General features: G+C 44.2%; 1 protein-coding gene across 3 annotated transcripts in view; it reads left to right on the top strand.

Annotated features, from left to right (window-relative positions):
• The window catches only part of LOC112422925 (zinc finger protein 354C), a 52,377-nt gene that overhangs the window by 25,733 nt on the left and 8,742 nt on the right, over positions 1–17,902 (top strand). Inside the window, exons 1-4 of one of the 3 annotated variants that reach the window (XM_011745142.3) lie at positions 2,051–2,341; positions 3,696–3,774; positions 16,671–16,797; positions 17,297–17,392. In XM_011745142.3, coding sequence (XP_011743444.1) covers positions 3,748–3,774; positions 16,671–16,797; positions 17,297–17,392 — 250 coding nt within the window. In that variant the 5' untranslated portion in view covers positions 2,051–2,341; positions 3,696–3,747. The other 2 variants (XM_011745143.3, XM_071098018.1) reach the window with 2 other exon arrangements.

The following is a 17,902-nucleotide window of genomic DNA, read 5'->3' as shown; positions in this document are numbered from 1 at the left end:
GGGGTTTCACGTGTTAGCCAGGATGGTCTCGATCTCCTGACCTCGTGGTTCACCCACCTCGGCCTCCCAAAGTGCTGGGATTACAGGCTTGAGCCACCGCACCCGGCCTTGTTTTGTCTTTTCTTTGAGATAGCATCTCGTTCTGTCGCCCAGGCTGGAGTACAGTGGCATGATCTGGGCTTATTGCAACCTCCACCTCCCAGGTTCAAGCAATTCTCCTGCTTCAGCCTCCCGAGTAGCTGGGGTTTCAGGCATGCACCACCACGCCTGGCTAATTTTTGTATTTTTAGTAGAGACGGGGTTTAGCCACACTGGCCCGCTGGTCACGAACCTGTTGGGTTATTTGAATTCTTTGTATATACTGGGTATTAGTCCTTTGTTGGATGAGTAATTTACAAATATTTTCTCTCAAGAAGTTGTCGCTTCACTATGTTGTTTCTTTTGCTGTGCAGACACTTTTTAGATTAATATAGTTCTTTTTATTTTTCTTTTTGTTGCTTGTGCTTTTGAGGTCTTAGCCATAGACCTCAAAAACACAGGCAACAACAACAAAAAATATTTGCCTAGATCAATGTCCTGAAGAGTTGTCTCGATGTTTCCTTCTATTAGTTTTATAGTTTGGGGTCTTTAAGTCTTTAATCTATCTGGAGTTGACTTTTATATATGTTGAGAGAGAAGGGGTCCAATTTCATTTTTCTGCATGTTGTTATCCAGTTTTCCCCAGAACCATTTATTTAAAGACATAGTCCTTTCCTCATTGTGTGTTCTTGGCACCTTTGTTGAAAATCAGTTGGCTATAAGTGGGTGCACTGATTTCTGGGTTCTCTTATTCTGTTCCGTGGGGGTGTGTGTATCTATTTTTATACAAATATCATGCTCTTTTGCTTACTAACACCTTCTAATTAGATATAAGCTCATTCCAGTTAGAATGACTATTATTAAAAAGACAAAACAAAACAAAAAAATGACAGATGCCAGTGAGGATTTGGAGAAAAGGGAACTCTTATACACTATTGGTGGGAATGTAAATTAGTACAGCCACTATGGAAAACAGTGTGGAGATTTCTCAAAAAACTAAAAATGGAACTACCATACAATCCAGCAACCCTACTACTGGTAAAGGGGGAGAAATCAGTGTATGAAAAGGATACCTGCCCTCACGTTTGTCACTGCACCATTCACAGTAGCCAAGATATGGATTCAACCTAAGTGTCCAGCAGTAGATGAATGGATAAAGAAAATGTCATACATAGACACAGTGGAATACTATTCCGCCATAAAAATGAATGAAATAATGTATTTACATCAACATGGATGGAGCTGGAGGTCATGTTAAGTGAAATAAGCCAGGCACAGAAAGACAAGTACTCCATGTTCTCACTTATATTCGAGAGTTAGAAAACTTGATCTCATGGACATAGACAACAGGAGGATAGATACCAAAGGCCAGGAAGGCCAGAAAGGAAGGGGAATGAAGAGAGGTTGGTTATGGGTACAAACATACAGTTAGATGGAAGAAATAATTTCTAATGTTTAATAGCAGACTAGGGTGACTCTACTTAGCAATAATATTATGGATATTTCAAAGTAAATAGAAGAGAAGGCTTGAAATGATACCAACGCATAAAAATGATAAATGCTTAAGGTGATGGATACCCAGTACTGTGACTTGATCATTACACAGTCTATGCAGGTAACACTCACATGGGTATTATGTAAATTATTTTGTATCAACAGAAAAATAATCACAACCAGCGGTGGGAGCGACAGCACAGGGATCCTCCTAAATGCATCTAATTCCGGATTTTGTTTTTCAAACCACTCCGCTTGCCTAACAAGTGCGCGGGCTGTAGGCAGCACGGCCAGCAGCGGGAGGCCTCTTGCCTCGTGTGCGGCTTGCGGACTCCCTCGCCGTGCAGCGCCTACGCGGACTGTCGCCCTTCAGGGCTCTCGCTGGCGGAGGCGGTTCCTCTCCCGGAGGTCGCCGCGCGCACCGCGGCGTCCCCCGGGAAATGTAGTCGGCGCGGGGCCCGAGGCATGCCGGGAGTGGTAGTTCTCCCGGGGTCGGCGGGGTTTCGGGGACAGTTCGCGGCCTTTCGGGGGTTCTCCTGGCTTGGGCCATCCCGGCTTGGCTAGAATTGCCGGCCTGGGGCCGAGGCGCTCGCAGTGGCCTCTTCCGGGCCGGCGTGGATCCGGGCCTCTCCAGCCAGTGGGCCGCGTGCAGCCTCGTCTGGGCTTCTGGGAGCAGCCCTGCGCGGCTAGGGGCCCTTGGTCACTGGGTCCGGGGCGCGTCGGGAGCGGCCTGGACTGCCGGAGACCCGCGGAGGGAGCGCCTCGCCGGGTGAGCTGGGTGCGCCGGACCGTTGAGGTGGGGGTGCCAGCCTTTTGTCATTGTTCATGCTGCGGTTTTCTTCTGTGCGTTTTCTTCTCAGTAACGGAAATAATAGAAGCAGTAGCTGATGCCCGCCAAGAGCGCTCCGGTGCCAGGCAGCGGACTGGCGCATCGCCCGAACGCACCCGCGCATCTCTGCTAACGGAGAGGGTGGTTCCTGCTCTGTCCGGGGGAAACCGAGGCAGGGTGGCGAGGCCATTGTCCAGGTGTAACTGGGGCCTGGGGCTTGGATCAGGATTCCCTTCCCGGCTCTACTACTATCCGTTGTGACTTTGGGCAGGTCACGACGTCCTGATTCTCAGTCTCCGTCACGTTTGTAAATGCGAAGATTAAAAATACTGCCTGGAAAGCACTCACCGCTTCCTGGGAGGAGGTGCGCGTCGCCGCGTGACCGAGGCCTTGCACGGCAGCTTCCCCTGGGCTGGTCGAGGCACTCGCTGGAGCTGGCCCAGCAGAGCCCCAGGTTGGCTCCATGCCACGGGCACCCTGAGGAGTCGCAGCAGATCGCAGGCCTGGAGGCCCTCACACTTGCCTGGCTGCCCCAGGCAGCCTCTGCCCCTGCTCTCTGTGGGGCAGGCACGGTTTCCACCCCTCCCACCGGGGGTTTGTGTTTGGGCAGCGACGGCTGTTTCTGTCTGTGGATGCCATTGGAGGCGGCACCTGTGGAGTATTATTTAGGAGGGACAGCAAAGCTCTGGCATGTGTCTTGGGTGGGGACGGTGTCTTAATCCTGTTACTTTGGGTAAAGTCCCGGCGAAGATGTAGTAAGAGGCTGGGAAAGCTGAGTGGTTGGATTATGCCCACAGTTTCTTGGGGAGAACATAGCACTCTACGGAAGGGCCACTCAGGGCAAGCAGTGGGGTCTGTCACTAGGGTGGAGATGCGGGGAAACCTGTTTATCATGGCTTCCACAGGGAGGAAAGGGCGAGGCAGGGCAGTCAGGCTGAGGATCAGCTAGCTAGGCTGGAAAGTGGCACCCGAGGAAACTGGATATTCATTGCAACTGTTAGGGCGTGCAGTTTAAAGCTAGCTAAGGACTCCAGACATCCATGGGTGAGTCACAGTTTGCCTAGAGGTGGCTGAGAGGCCCTCAAGTGGAAGTTAAAGAGTCGAAGTGCAGAAATAGAAGTATGGAGAAGGGGTGGAGGTTGGCAAATTGCCCTAGTGAATGCTTGTCTTGGTTTACGTCATTATGTGGGGTGGCTTTTTTGAGACCTGATGGACGTTATGGGCGGTTGTAACTTCCTCTGTCCAAGCCATCTCCTGACACCAGGGTTCCTCTTGACACCTTTTTCCTCTGCAGACCCACTGTGTCCACACTGCTCTCCCTGGGCAGGAGCACCGAGGAGGAAGGGATGGCTGTGGATCTGCTGCCCGCTCAGGTGAGAGTGCGTGAAGTTTGTCTTTTTCATCCGTTGGCTTCTGGATGCAGAGATGGTAGACACGTTTCCAGACTCTGTCCAGGTACTTTTTGGTCCAACTAAAACGATGAAGAATCCGGAGCCTCAAAAGTTTTTCCCAGTGTCTTGGGCTTAGCGAGGGGCTGCTGAGGAATGTGCCTCTTTTGTCCCCAGACCACTCTTAATTCACCCCACTCACTTTGTGATCAACATTTGAGGCAGTTCTGAGCATATGCTTCCGGCTGCAGTGGAGCTTGGTGGGGAGAATGGGGCATGAAGCTGTCTTTGTCTTCACGGAGGATATAGTCACACTTGGGGCTAAGATGTGGAAGGGCTGGAAGACACTCTCCACAAGCATTTACTGAGCCCTGTGTACAGGATCCTGTGCAACACACAGGGATGGAAAAAGGAAAGCTGTCGTTTCCATCTTCTGGGAGTTCGTGGTATCGATCTTATGAAACATAATTAAATGTTCAGGGGAAATATCCCAGAAGTGGGGGCATTCTGAGTTTATGCTGGAGGCCAGGACTGATACTGGTGCTTAGAGAAGACTAAAGGCATCCCAGAAGGAGTTCAGCATGGCTTGGGCTTTGAAGCCCAGAGGTGGGGAGGACGCAGGCCTGGGGCCTTCCCCTCCTAGCGCAGCGGGGATGTTAAGCTGTCCAGATGTCCCTCTCACCTGTCTAATTGATGCCTCTCTTTCCTTCTCTGATTCTTCTCTTTCTTCCCTGCTAGTTTAGCCTTCCTACCTGGGCTCTTTTATCTTGTTCTTTCCCCATTCGAGATCCATTTTCATTACTTTAACCCTCAGCTTTCTGAGTATCTTCCCCAACTCTGTCCTCAGACCTAACCTTTTTCCCTAGCATTCCTGTCTGTCATTGCGACGTGGAAGTCCCATCTTTCCTTCACACCAGCTCCCTTTCCTAGTCTTCTCCCTTCTGTGCATTTTCTCTTCTGCCATAACCCCAAAGCCTATTTTTCATTGACTCCTTTTCCAATAGCCCATAGGCTAGAAATACGGACTCTGGAGCTTGACTTCATGGCTTCGGATCCAAGCTAGGGATGTGGCCCTGAGCAAGTTATTTTATCTCTCTGTACCCCATTTCCTCAATTTTGGTGGGGTTAATAATATACATACCTCATTGAGTTGCTGTGAGCATTAATAACAGTAGTAGCTGGGCACAGTGGCTCACACCTATAATCCCAGCACTTTGGGAGGCCAAGGCAGAAGGATTGCTTGAGCCCAGAAGTTTGAGACCAACCTGAGCAACATAGTGAGGCCTTGTCTCTATAAAAAATTAAAAATAAAGTAGCTGGGTGTGGCAGCACCTATAGTCCCAGATACTAAGAAGGCTGAGGTAGGAGGATCACTTGAGCCCAGGAATTCGAGGCTGCAAGTGAGCTATGATTGTGCCACTGCGCTCCAGCCTGGGCAACAGAGTGAGACCTTGTCTCAAAAAGAACCCCCAAAAGTAGTAACTATAAGCATATTTACTGCCTCCGACTAGCTGGGATTACAGACATGTGCCACCATGCCCTGCTCATTTTTTGAATTTTCAATAGAGACAGGGTTTCACCTTGTTGACTGGGCTGGTCTCGAACTCCTGGCCTCAAGTGATCCACCTGCCTTGGCCTCTGAAAATGCTGGGATTCCAGGTGTGAGCCCCCGTGCCTGGCACTGGTTGAGTATTCTGTAGAATGCCCCTCCATTGTGATTTGTGTGATGCTTTTTCTCATTATTAGCCTGGGGTTTGGGTTTTGGGGAGGAAGGTCACAGAGATGAAGTGTCAGTCTGATCACATCATACTACAATTGCATACTAATAACATGACTTATCCCTGTTGCTGTTCCTCTTTATCACCTGCCTGAGGCACTGTTTGTCAAGTTTCTCCACTATCCAGTTACCTTCTTTTTCTGCCTTCCCATATACTGTATTCCTTAGAACGACGACACTTACGGCGTGGCGAGATAGGCACCACTCCTAGAGGTGAAGAATCGACATACATTATTTGGAAATCTGTATGGAGGATTGTCACGTCTCTCCATTTATTTATTTATTCAAACATTTATTTATATCAGTATGGCAACCATGGATCTTTCTGCTGTCTGTACATATATCAATTATGCTTTAAAAACTTTTTTTTAGTGGTTACCCTGTAGTTTTCAATATAAATTTACAACTAATCGAAGTCTGCCTTCAAATAACATTATACTGCCCCATGGGTAATGGAGGTGTCTTATAACAGAGCACTCCTCCTTCCTTCCCCTCTTCCTTATGGCGTTGCTGCCATTCATTTCACTCATCCATATGCTGTCACCACCCAGTACACTGTTACTATTGTTCATTTAAGCAAATAGTTATCTTCTAAATCAAGAATAAGGAAAATACAAGATTTTATGTTATCATCATTTGTTCCTTCTCTGTCTTCCCGCCTGTCTTCACATAGATTCAAGTTTCTGATCTATGTTATTTTCCTTCCCCATGACAAAGGAGGACTGCTGGTGATGAATTCCCTTAGTTTTTGTTTGTCTGAGAAAGCTTTATTTCTCATCCTGGTTGAAGGATAATTTCTCTGGATATTGAATTCTACATTGGTGATTTTTTTCCCTCAGCACTTTAAATATTTTGTTTCAGTCTCTTCTTGTTTACATGTTGCTCATGAGAAAATCCACTGTCATTCTTATCCTTGTTCTCTATAGGTAAGATTTTTTTCCCTGTCTCCTTTCAAGGTTTTCCCTTTGCTTCTGGTGTTCTAAAGTTTTAATATAATATGCCTAGGTGTAGATATTTTGGTAGTCATCCTGCTTGTTCTTCTCTGACCTTTCTGGATTTGAGGTTTGGTGTCTGCCGCTAATTTTGGAAAATTCTCAGCCATTATTACTTTGGATATTCACCTGCTCTGTTCTCTCTTTCTTCTCCTTATGGCATCCCAATTACACTGTAATTTTAAATGATGAAGTAGAATTGTATTTTTAACATGGAAGGATATACATGCTATATAGTAAGAAGATTAGGGATATGAAATAACAGTAATCATTTATCATTTCTCACAGTTTCTCTGGGTCAGGAATGCAGGTATGTGGGAGAAACAGCTTGCCACACAAAGTCTGGTGTCTCGGCTGAGAGATGTAAAGACTGGAGGCTATAGAATCATTTGAAGCCTCAGCCGTTCACGTGTTGGGTAGTTGATGCTTGCTGTTGGCTCACTGCTGTGATCACAGATAGAGCTGTTGGAAGGAGCATCTACCTGTAATGTCTCCATGTGTCTTGGGCTCACAACATGGTGACTAGGCTCCAAAAGTGAGCATCCAGTGAGCCAGGCGAGAGGTGTGTTATTTTACTACCTTTCCTTGGAAGTTACATAGATCATTTCCATTGAATTCTACTGGACAGCTTCAAAGGAAGGAAACATAGAACTCACTTCTTGGTGGGAGAAATGTCAGTGTCACATTAGACAAAGAGCATGTAAGATGAGAGAGAAATTGATGCGGTCATCTTGGGAAAGTATAATCTTCCACATCTGTCAGAATCAAAATATGTATATAGCCTGTAATCCCAGCACTTTGGGAGGGCAAGGCAGGCGGATCACCCTGAGGTCAGGAGTTCAAGACCAGCCTGGCCAATGTGGCAAAACTCTGTCTCTACTAAAAATACAAAAATTAGCTGGGTCTGGTGGCACATGCCTGTAATCCCAGTTACTTGGGAGGCTGAGGCAGGAGAATCATTTGAACCCAGGAGGTGGATGTTACAGTAAGCTGAGATCGTGCTACTGCACTCCAGCCTGGGTGACAAAGCGAGACTCTGTCTCAAAAAAACAAAACAAAACTATATATATATGTGTGTATATATATATACACACACACGTACATATATGTGTATACATATGTGTCTCTTTTTAACAGACAGAGTTTTGCTTTATACACATATATGTACATATGTGTGTGTGTTTATGTGTATATATATATGCATAGACTTTGATCTAATACTTCAGTGTCTAACAGTTTATCTTATAAACATAGGCATACCCAGAGATATCCATATGAGACTGGTCATTGTGCATTGTGACAGCAAAAAACAGAAACCATCTAAATAATACTAAATAAGGAAAATGGTTAAAATAGTTATGGTATTTATACAGTGGAATATATCATGCACTAATGAAAAGGAATACACTTTGGAAGGCCAAGGTGGGTGGATCATGAGGTCAAGAGATTGAGACCATCCTGGCCAACATGATGAAACCCTGTCTCTACTAAAAATACAAAATTAGCTGGGTGTGGTGGTGTGCACCTGTAGTCCCAGCTACTCAGGAGGCTGAGGCAGGGAGGCAGAGGTTGCTGTGAGCCAAGATGGCGCCACTGCACTCCAGCCTGGCGACAAAAAAAAAAAAAAGAATGAGGTTTGAGGTTGGACATAGTGGCTCACGCCTGTAATCTCAGCTCTTTGGGAAGCTAAGGTGGAAGAATGGCTTAAGGCCAGGAGCTCAAGACCAGCCTGGGCAACATAGCAAGACCCTGGCTCTACAGAAAAACAAGAGAATTATCTGGGCATGGTGGTACACATCTATAGTCCCAGCTACTCGAGAGGCTCAGGTGGGAAGATCACTTGAGCCCAGGAGTTCAAGGCTATTGTGAGCTATGATTTATTGCACTATTGCACTCCAGCCTACGCAACAGAGACCCTGTGTGTTTAAAAAAAAAAAAAAGATTTCTATATGCAGATGTGATAAAGATCCATGAAATGCTAGTAAAGCAGGATTGAGAATTTTCCCATTAAAAAAGGATACATGTGTAACCACTGCTAGTTCCCTGTAGAATGGGACCGCTAGTTGGAGTCAGGAGAGAATCCCTAACTTGGCACTGCGTGTTCTTTTGTATCCTTTCTATTCTTTAGCATGTGTCTGTTTTCATACTGTTTAGAAAATAGTCAAAAGAACCCATGTGTGTGTAATTGGATATAAAACCTGGAATATATTTCTTTTTTTTTTTTTTTTTGAGACGGAGTCATGCTCTGTCGCCCAGGCTGGAGTGCAGTGGCCGGATCTCAGCTCACTGCAAGCTCCGCCTCCCGGGTTCACGCCATTCTCCTGCCTCAGCCTCCCAAGTAGCTGGGACTACAGGCGCCCGCCACTTCGCCCGGCTAGTTTTTTGTATTTTTTAGTAGAGACGGGGTTTCACCGTGTTAGCCAGGATGGTCTTGATCTCCTGACCTCGTGATCCGCCCGTCTCGGCCTCCCAAAGTGCTGGGATTACAGGCTTGAGCCACCGCGCCCGGCCAAAACCTGGAATATATTTCTAAAAGGAACAACTTGTCTTGAGTAATAGGATTTAGTATGACTTACATTGTTTTGTTTTTGTTTTCAATTTATACATTTTTTTCTGAAGTTTAATTTAATTTTAGTTTCTGATTATGTTTAATTTGTATACTTTTTTAAAAGCAAATGAAATTTTAAAAGAAAAAGAATGCTTTTTTTTTTTTTTTCCCTGGAAGTATTCTAAGGCCTAGGGGAACAGATTGGCGGTAAAGATGGAAGTTGGGTTTGCCGTGAGTATCCTGTTTGCAGCAGCATGGAGCCTGTATTAGTGTGCCAGGGCACCATAACAAAATACCAGAGACGAGATGGCCTCAACAGTGGAAATGTGTTTTCTTGCAGTTCTGGGGGCTAGAAGTCCAAGATCAAGGTGTGGGCGAGTCTGGCTTCTCCTGAGGCCTCCTTGGCTGGTTGATGGCTGCCTTCTCGCTGCCTCCTGCCACGTGGCTTATCCTGTGCACGAGCATGTCTGTGTTCTAATCTCTTCTTCTTATAAGCACATGCCATGTTAGATTAGGATCCAGCCTAAAGACCTCATTTTAACTTAATTACCTCTTTAAAGATCTTGTTTCCAAATACTGTTACATTCTGAGGTATAGGGGTATAAGCCAGAAATAAAATTAGAAGGCCCCCTGCAGCTGTCTGATTGGACTTCCTCCTCGACCCTCGAAATTTAACCTCAAAGACTGGTTCAGGCCGTGACGGGAAGTAGGGGTTGGACATGCCTCATTGTACCCCTCCAGCATTAATACCAACACACACCTTAAGTCTGATAAGAAACATTTACAGTCTATTCTCTCTAAAGCCTGCTACTTGGAGGTTTCATGTGCCTGACAAAACCTGGGTCTCCACAACCCCTTATCATGACCCAGACATTCCTTTCTACTGATGATAACTCTTTCGACCAACTGCCAATCAGAATATGTTTACCAAAAATACAGAAACGAGCAGGGCATTGTGGCATGTGCCTATAATCCCAGCTACTCAGGAGGCTGAGGCAGCAGAATCTCTTGAACCTGGGAGGCGGAGGTTGCAGTGAGCCGAGATCATGCCACTGCACTCCAGTCTGGGCGACAGAGCAAGACCCCATCTCAAAAACAAACAAACAAAAATCACCAGATACTTACTTTTCTAGCTTTAATTATAGATAAGGTACAGGCTTGTGACCCAAGCTGGACCTACTTCAGACTTTCAATCAGGAGCTAGAGATATGAGGAAACAGGAACAGAACAAAGGTCTCCAACCCCCGGTTTTACAGACCGGTACCAGCTCCTGGCCTATTAGGAACCAGGCTGTGCAACAGGAAGTGAACAGCAGGTGAGCGAGCATTACCAGCTGAGCTCCGCCGCCTGTCAGATTGGCAGCGGCGTTAGATTTCATAGGAGCACGAACCCTGTTGTGAATGGTGCATGTGAGGGCTCTAGGTTGTGTGCTGTTTATGAGAACCTAATGCCTGGCGATCCGAGATGGAACAGTTTTATCCTGAAACCATTCCCCCAACCCTGCTGTCTGTGGAAGAATTGCCTTCCACGAAACCTGTCCCTGGTGCCAAAAAGGTTGGGGACCTCTGATGTAGAATACAGTTTGGTAATTTGTGGCAACATCAGTAACTTGAATTCCTAGAGGAAGGAGGAGTGGCACAGCAAAAGCAGTAGCTGTCTCATGCTGGTGAGGCTGTACCATCTACTTTTCCATGACAACAGTATTCTCACAAGTCTGGTTTCCTAGTGTGATCCTGGCCGTGGTCCAGAATGTTGCTGCCCTAGTTTCTGTTTTATTTTCCAAGCCTAGTTCTGTGACTATCAGGTTCCCTGGAGCTACCTGGTCCTTCGTGTAAATGAGCCAAAGTCAGTTTCTATTGCTGGAAACCTAACAAACTTCACATTTCTTATAATCTTCCTATAACGCCACCTGCCACAACCCAGATTCTCATCTTTATTTTAAAAATACAGCTTAGACAACAAGTGTTTCTAAGTGAGAACATGATAAGCATTTTGGGTGGAGTTATCTTTCCTTGTGCAGTACTTTCTCTTCCATTTCCAGATGATTAGCAGCCTTGATCTCTCTCTCTCTTTTTTTTTTTTTTTTTTTTTTTTTTTTTGAGACGGAGTCTCGCTCTGTCGCCCAGGCTGGAGTGCAGTGGCGCAATCTCGGCTCACTGCAAGCTCCGCCTCCCGGGTTCATGCCATTCTCCTGCCTCAGCCTCCCGAGTAGCTGGGACTACAGGCGCCCGCCCCTGCGCCCGGCTAATTTTTTCTATTTTTAGTAGAGACGGGGTTTCACCATGGTCTCGATCTCCTGACCTTGTGATCCGCCCGCCTCGGCCTCCCAAAGTGCTGGGATTACAGGCGTGAGCCACCGCGCCCGGCCTTTTTTTTTTTTTTTTTTTTTTTTTGAGATGGAGTCTCGCTCTGTCGCCCAGGCTGGAGTGCAGTGGCACATTCTCGGCTCACTGCAAGCTCCGCCTCCCAGGTTCACGCCATTCTCCTGCCTCAGCCTCCCAAGTAACTGGGACTACAGGCGCCCGGCTAATTTTTTGTATTTTTAGTGGAGATGGGGTTTCACCTTGTTAGCCAGAATGGTCTTGATCTCCTGACCTCATGATCCTCCTGCCTCAGGGATCATGAGGGATTACAGGCGTGAGCCTGGGATTACAGGGGTGAGCCACCGCGCCTGGCCCTGATCTCTTTTTTTAAATGCCAGTAGGACTCCCTTAGTCATTGTGAAAAATAAAACACCCTCACACATTGCTACTCACTCTAGGGAGGTGGGGGGAGATACCACACACTCATGAGAACAACTGGATGAGATTATTGATAAGATGTCTTTCAGATCTGGGGTTCTAGGAGTCTGTCATTTTCTTATTTCTTAATATTTAATGAGCTTTGCTAGGCTCACTGAGTTTTTAAAATATATTTTCAAAAAGATACATGTGCTTCCAGCTTCTGGTAATAGAGAAATAGCTCTTTTCAGACGAATTCATGTGTGGATAACTACTACACTCTGGATAAAATATAAGCAACCTTAAGGTACTGGAGAGAAGTCAAAAGCAGACAGATATTGGACACCTGTGTATATTTGGAAGAAGGAATTGTCACCAGATAAATTTTCTGGTTTTTACAGCTTTTTGCCTGGGAGTAGGCCACAGTCAGCACCAATAGAATGATCAAAACTTGGTCACAAACTTGCAGTCTTACTGGTGTGAAGAACCACAAGATAGAGTTTGAGGCAAACTTAGCAGTTGGAAAGTGAGAGGAGGAATCTTGGAAAGGAGAGAGGCAGAGAAGGGAAGCCCCAAATTCTGTGCACAAACTGTGCCCAAATCTCTAGCTGACCCCTGAACCATACATGCACAGGACAGACTCAAAGTAGCCCAAATAAGAACTGAACAAAGATATTTGATGCTGCCTGCTAGAGAGGTGGCAGAGTTTGGAATTTGACTCCAACTAAATTAACTACCTGCTTAAAAAAAACTCAGTACTCTTCAAAGGAACATAGCAAAATCCAGTTTCTACACATTGTGTACTATACAATTTCCAGGGTAAGGTAGCATATGAAGAAATGAGAAAGAGCAACCAAAACTCAAGAGGAAGACAATCAGTAGAGACAATGACCTGGATGACCCAGATATTAGAATTCACAAAGATTTTAAAACAACTATTATAATTGTGCTCAAGGACTTAAAGGAAAATATACATGTAAAGAATGAACTAATAGGAAATGCAAGCAGAGAAATAGAGATTGTGAAAAAAGTAATTCTAGACTATGAAATTTTAAAACTGAAAAGTCAGATAACTGAAATTGTAAAAAAAAAAAAAAAAAAATTAGTGAATAGGCTTAACTTTTGGAAATGAACATAAGTAGAAGTCAGTGACAGTTGAAGATAGAAATTATCCTATCTGAAAAACAGGGAGAAAAAAAAGCCTCAGTTACCAATTAAATGATATTAAAAAGTCTAATATATATGAAGTTAGAGTTCTAGAAGGAGAGGGACAGAGAATGGTACAAACTATATTAAAAGGAAATAATGGCCTAAAATTTATCAAATTTGGTAAAAAACATAATTTTACAGATTTATAACATTTGATGAATCTCAACCTGGATAAATACAAAGGAGGTCACAGCTATGCATATCATTGATCAATGACATGCAATAGAAATATAGTGTGAACCAAGAATGAAAGCCACATACCTAATATAAAATTTTCCACCAGCCACATTAAAAAAGTAAACAGAAGCAAATAAATTAACTTTAATAATGTATTTTCTTTGACCCAGTATGTCCAAATATTATTTCCACATGAAATCAATATAAAATTGTTATTGAGATAACTTGCATGTATGTTTGTGTGTGTATGTATATGTTGGTATGTGTGTGTATATATGTTTTTAAGTAAATCATCTGGTATGTATTTTATACAGATAACATATCTCAATTCAGAAGAGCCACATTTCATGTATTTAGTAGCCACATATAGCTAGCTGGTCTCTACCATATTAGGGAAAGTCATAGAGAAATCACAGAAACCAAAGATTTGAAAGCAGGCTGAAAAAAACTGTACTACATGCAGAGAATCAATATTTGAATGACCATTGGCTTCTCATCAGTAACGACAAAGACCTGAAGCAATAGAATGACATTTTACATGCTGAAAGAGAGAGAGAGAAAAAAACCAACCCCGAATTCTATATCCAATGAAAATACTCTTCAAGAATCAAGATGAAATAAAGGCATTTTCAGGCAAAATAAAATTAAGCTAATTCATTGCCAGCAGGCCTGTACTATAAGATATACTAAAAAGGAAGTTATGTAAGTTAAAAGAAAAATATACCAGAGGGGAACTCTGATTTTAGGAAGAATGAAGAGCATTAGAAATGGTAGCTATCTGGATAAATATAAAATACTTTTTTTCCCTCTCGATTTCTTTAAAATGCAGCTGACTGCTTAAAGCAAAATAATACTATTGTATTATAGGAGGGAGTTTATAATGTAGGCAGTTATAATGTAAATAATAACCATGAAGATAGAATTTATTTAACATCTGAACTGGAAAAGCTCTATCTTTTTATCTGGAAAAGCTCTATATTTTTCTCTGGAAATTCTTGGATGTCTATTTTTTTGACTCTTGGCCAAAACAAGATAAAGGCAGCATTTTTTTTTTTTTTTTGAGACAGAGTCTCGCTCTGTTGCCCAGGCTGGAGTGAAGTGGTGTGATCTTGCCTCACTGCAGCTTCCCTGGGTTCAAACAATTCTCATGTCTCAGCCTCCTGAGTAGCTGGGACTACAGGTGCATACAACAAGCCTGGCTAATTTTCTGTATTTTTAGTAGAGATGGGGTTTCACCATGTTGCCCAGGCTGGTCCTGAACTGCTGAGCTCAGGCAGTCCACCCACCTTGGCCTCCCAAAGTGCTAGGGTTACAGGTGTGAGCCACCGAACACAGCCATCAGCTTGTGTGAGTTTGTTGTTGTTTTGTTTTGTTTGTTTTTTCAGAAGGAGTTTTGCTCTGTCTCAAGTGATTCTCCTGCCTCAGCCTCCTGAGTAGCTGGGATTACAGGCATGCGCCACCACTCCTGGCTAATTTTTGTACTTTTTTTTTTTTTTTTTGGTAGAGACGGGGTTTCACTGTGTTGGCCAGGAAGGTCTTGAACTCCTGACCTCAGGCGATCTACCTGCCTCCGCCTCCCAAAGTGCTGGGATTACAGGTGTGAGCCACCATGCCCGGCCTGGCTTGTGTATTTTTAAGATCTCAATGCCAGTGGCTACTCCTGGTAAGCTTCCTTACTGATGGCTTGCAACTGGCCTTAAAGATTTGACAGGACTTGCTTGATTACATACAGTGCCCCTGCTGAGAGTTCCTCCTTTGAGCTCTCCGACACCAAGATTCTTCACACAGATCCAGAGTCATGGCATGGTCTGTGCAAATAAGGGAGGCTGCACATGGAGTGTCTCTTGGTTTTCTAGTGCTTCCCTGAACTCTCTCTCTTGCTGTGTTGTACCCTTTGCCTTTAAATAAAAACCTTAACATGAATATGCTCAGTGAAGTTTGGTGAGTGCCATCAACTCTCTAAACTGGGAAAATCTTTGTAACAACTATAGCATAAAGAAGAGTGGTGATGTCCTCTATACTTGCCATATTCTTGCATTCTATGTGAAATGATATATTAGCTCTAAATAGGTGATGAGAAACCAAAAATGCATATTATAATTATTCAAGTAACCACTAAAAATACAAAGAGGTCTAACTAAAAAGTCAACATATAAATTAAAATAGGCCAGGTGTAGTGGCTCATGCCTGTAATTCCAACATTTTGGGAGGCTGAGGCAGGTGGGCCATGAGGTCAAGAGATCGAGACCATCCTGGCCAACACGGTGAAACCCCGTCTCTACTAAAAATACAAAAATTAGCTGGTGGCACACGCCTGTAGTCCCAGCTACTCAGGAGGCTGAGGCAGGAGAATTGCTTGAACCTGGGAGGCAGAGGTTGCAGTGAGCTGAGATCGTGCCACTGCACTCTGGCCCGGCGACAGAGCGAGACTCTGTCTCAAAATATATATATAAATATAGTAAAGTGGAATTTAAGAAAATTCAAAGCAAAGGAACACACAAACATACATACACACAATCTCCCAAAGTGTAAAAAACTGTAAGCCTAATGATAGGGTATAAAGTAATAAGTGAAAGATTGCTTTTCTGCCCCTCTCCACAAATATCAAAGAATAACGAGGGTGACAGCTTGTATTCTTCCAGATAGTTTTGCATGCATCATGTATGTATATACAGATGTAGAGTTTTTCAACAAATATAGATTCTTTTGTGGCTGGTTTTTTCATATGAATCAATAATATATCAAGGTCAAATTCCAGTGTCATAGAGATCTACCTCATTCTATTTAATGGCTGCATAACATTTCATGGCATCAATATACTATAATTTGCTTCTCCATTCCCTTATTGATAGATATGTAGGTGGTCTTCAATTGTTCACATTGTATTTCTTTCTTACTGCTGCTATAACAAATTACCACAAATGCAGCATCTTAAAACAGCATAAATGTATTCTTTTACAGTTCTGGAAGTCAGAAGTCTGAATTCAGTTTTGCTGGCTTGAGATCAGGCTGTCTGCAGGGCTGGGTCCTTCTAGAGGCTCTCGGGGAAAATCTATTTCCTTGCCCTTTTCACCATCTAGTGTTTCCCTGCAGCCCTTGGCTTGTGGCCCTTTCATCCATCTTCCAAGCATAGCACTCCACTCTCTGCTTCTGTCATCACATCACCTTCTCTTGAGAAAGATCCCAGGCTGGTATTTACACTCCTTGTTGGCAGGAACTTTGCCTGTCTTCCCCTCCTCCCACTGCGTGTGGCATGTGTCATTGTTCCCAGTGAGTATTCCATAAATACTTGTTTAACTAAATAAATAGCTAATGGATGGTTCCAAAAATTACATAAACAGTTGATGTGAAATAGTTAGAATCCTGGGGTTTTCTGTCCATCCCACTGTCACTTTCTTACTATGTCTTCCGTTGAAGAAGACGGTCCTGGGTGAGCAGGAGTGCATTTGCCATTACAGGAGTCCGTGACATTCAGGGATGTGGCTGTGTTCTTCAGCCAGGACGAGTGGTTGCACCTGGACTCTGCCCAGAGAGCCTTGTACCGGGAGGTGATGCTGGAGAACTACAGCAGCCTGGTCTCACTGGGTAAGAATTTTTGCCTATGACGAAGAATCTGTTATAGGAACGCCTCACAGATCCATCTTTGGGGTTCCGAGCCTGTAGTTTTTTGCCCTAGTGAGCCCCTCGGAAAGGTTGAATTGCTGTAGAGTTGAAAGTGTACATTCCTGTTGTGATGCCCTTCTTTCTATTTGTTTCTCTACCCTCCACTCTCCCTCACATCCCACCGCCAATCAGATTTTCCTCCTTGGAGTAGGCCAGTGAGTAGATCCCAGTTTAGATTCTGAAAAACATATAGGGACCCCCCATCTTAGAGGCATTCATTGCCAGGGCCCTATAATGTTTCTGAACGGAGACCTTCCCCACCCATTGACAGCTCCAGTGCCCCTGAGAAGTGCTAGTGCTGCCTTGTCTGCCTCTCAGGCCTCGCGTCCTTTGCTGTGTCGGTTCAGAGTGAGTAGTACGTGAGTTCTTGGATTGCTCTTCATGCTATTTGTTCAAGCTTCCTTTCCTTCCTCATGAGCAGGGATTCCATTTTCAATGCCAAAGTTGATTCATCAGTTGCAACAAGGAGAAGATCCCTGCTTGGAGGAAAGAGAAGTCCCTTCAGACACCTGTCTAGGTAAGTGAGAGGCTGGGAAATGGGCACAAGAGAGTCTTCATAGACACGTAGGTCACAAAGAGGCAGTTCTTGGGAAACTCTTGGAAATACTGAGTTCTATTGAGATGCTCAGGCAGTTGTATTTTGTTTGAGTTGTATAGGTTAAAGTACACACAATTACCTAATTGCAGTTATCTAATGTTAACCTATTTTCTGTCATGGATTGATGAAAGGAAATCAGGTTTCAACAGAGAGTAGTTTAGAGTCACCTCAAACTAAATCTTTTCACCCAGAATCAAAGCTGAGCTTGGGACTTGGACATATTTCAGGACTTTAAGACATATTGACTTCAACTCTCCTGCAGGTTTTCATTATTCTCAAGAGAGTCCTACAAAGAGAGTGAGTGCAGTCTTTTGGTTGCAGCTTATTAGAAGAAATGAATATGTCTCTCTTTGTGATAAAATTAAAAGGGGAAAATACAAAGAAAGGTAATATGAAAAAAACTGTTATTCTTCCAATCACCAGGGATAG

The sequence above is a fragment of the Macaca nemestrina genome, chromosome 6 (genome assembly GCF_043159975.1).
Source record: "Macaca nemestrina isolate mMacNem1 chromosome 6, mMacNem.hap1, whole genome shotgun sequence".
Classification (NCBI taxonomy): domain Eukaryota; kingdom Metazoa; phylum Chordata; class Mammalia; order Primates; family Cercopithecidae; genus Macaca; species Macaca nemestrina.
Note: the sequence above shows the minus strand (reverse complement) of the source record. Positions and strands in the feature narration are given on the sequence as shown.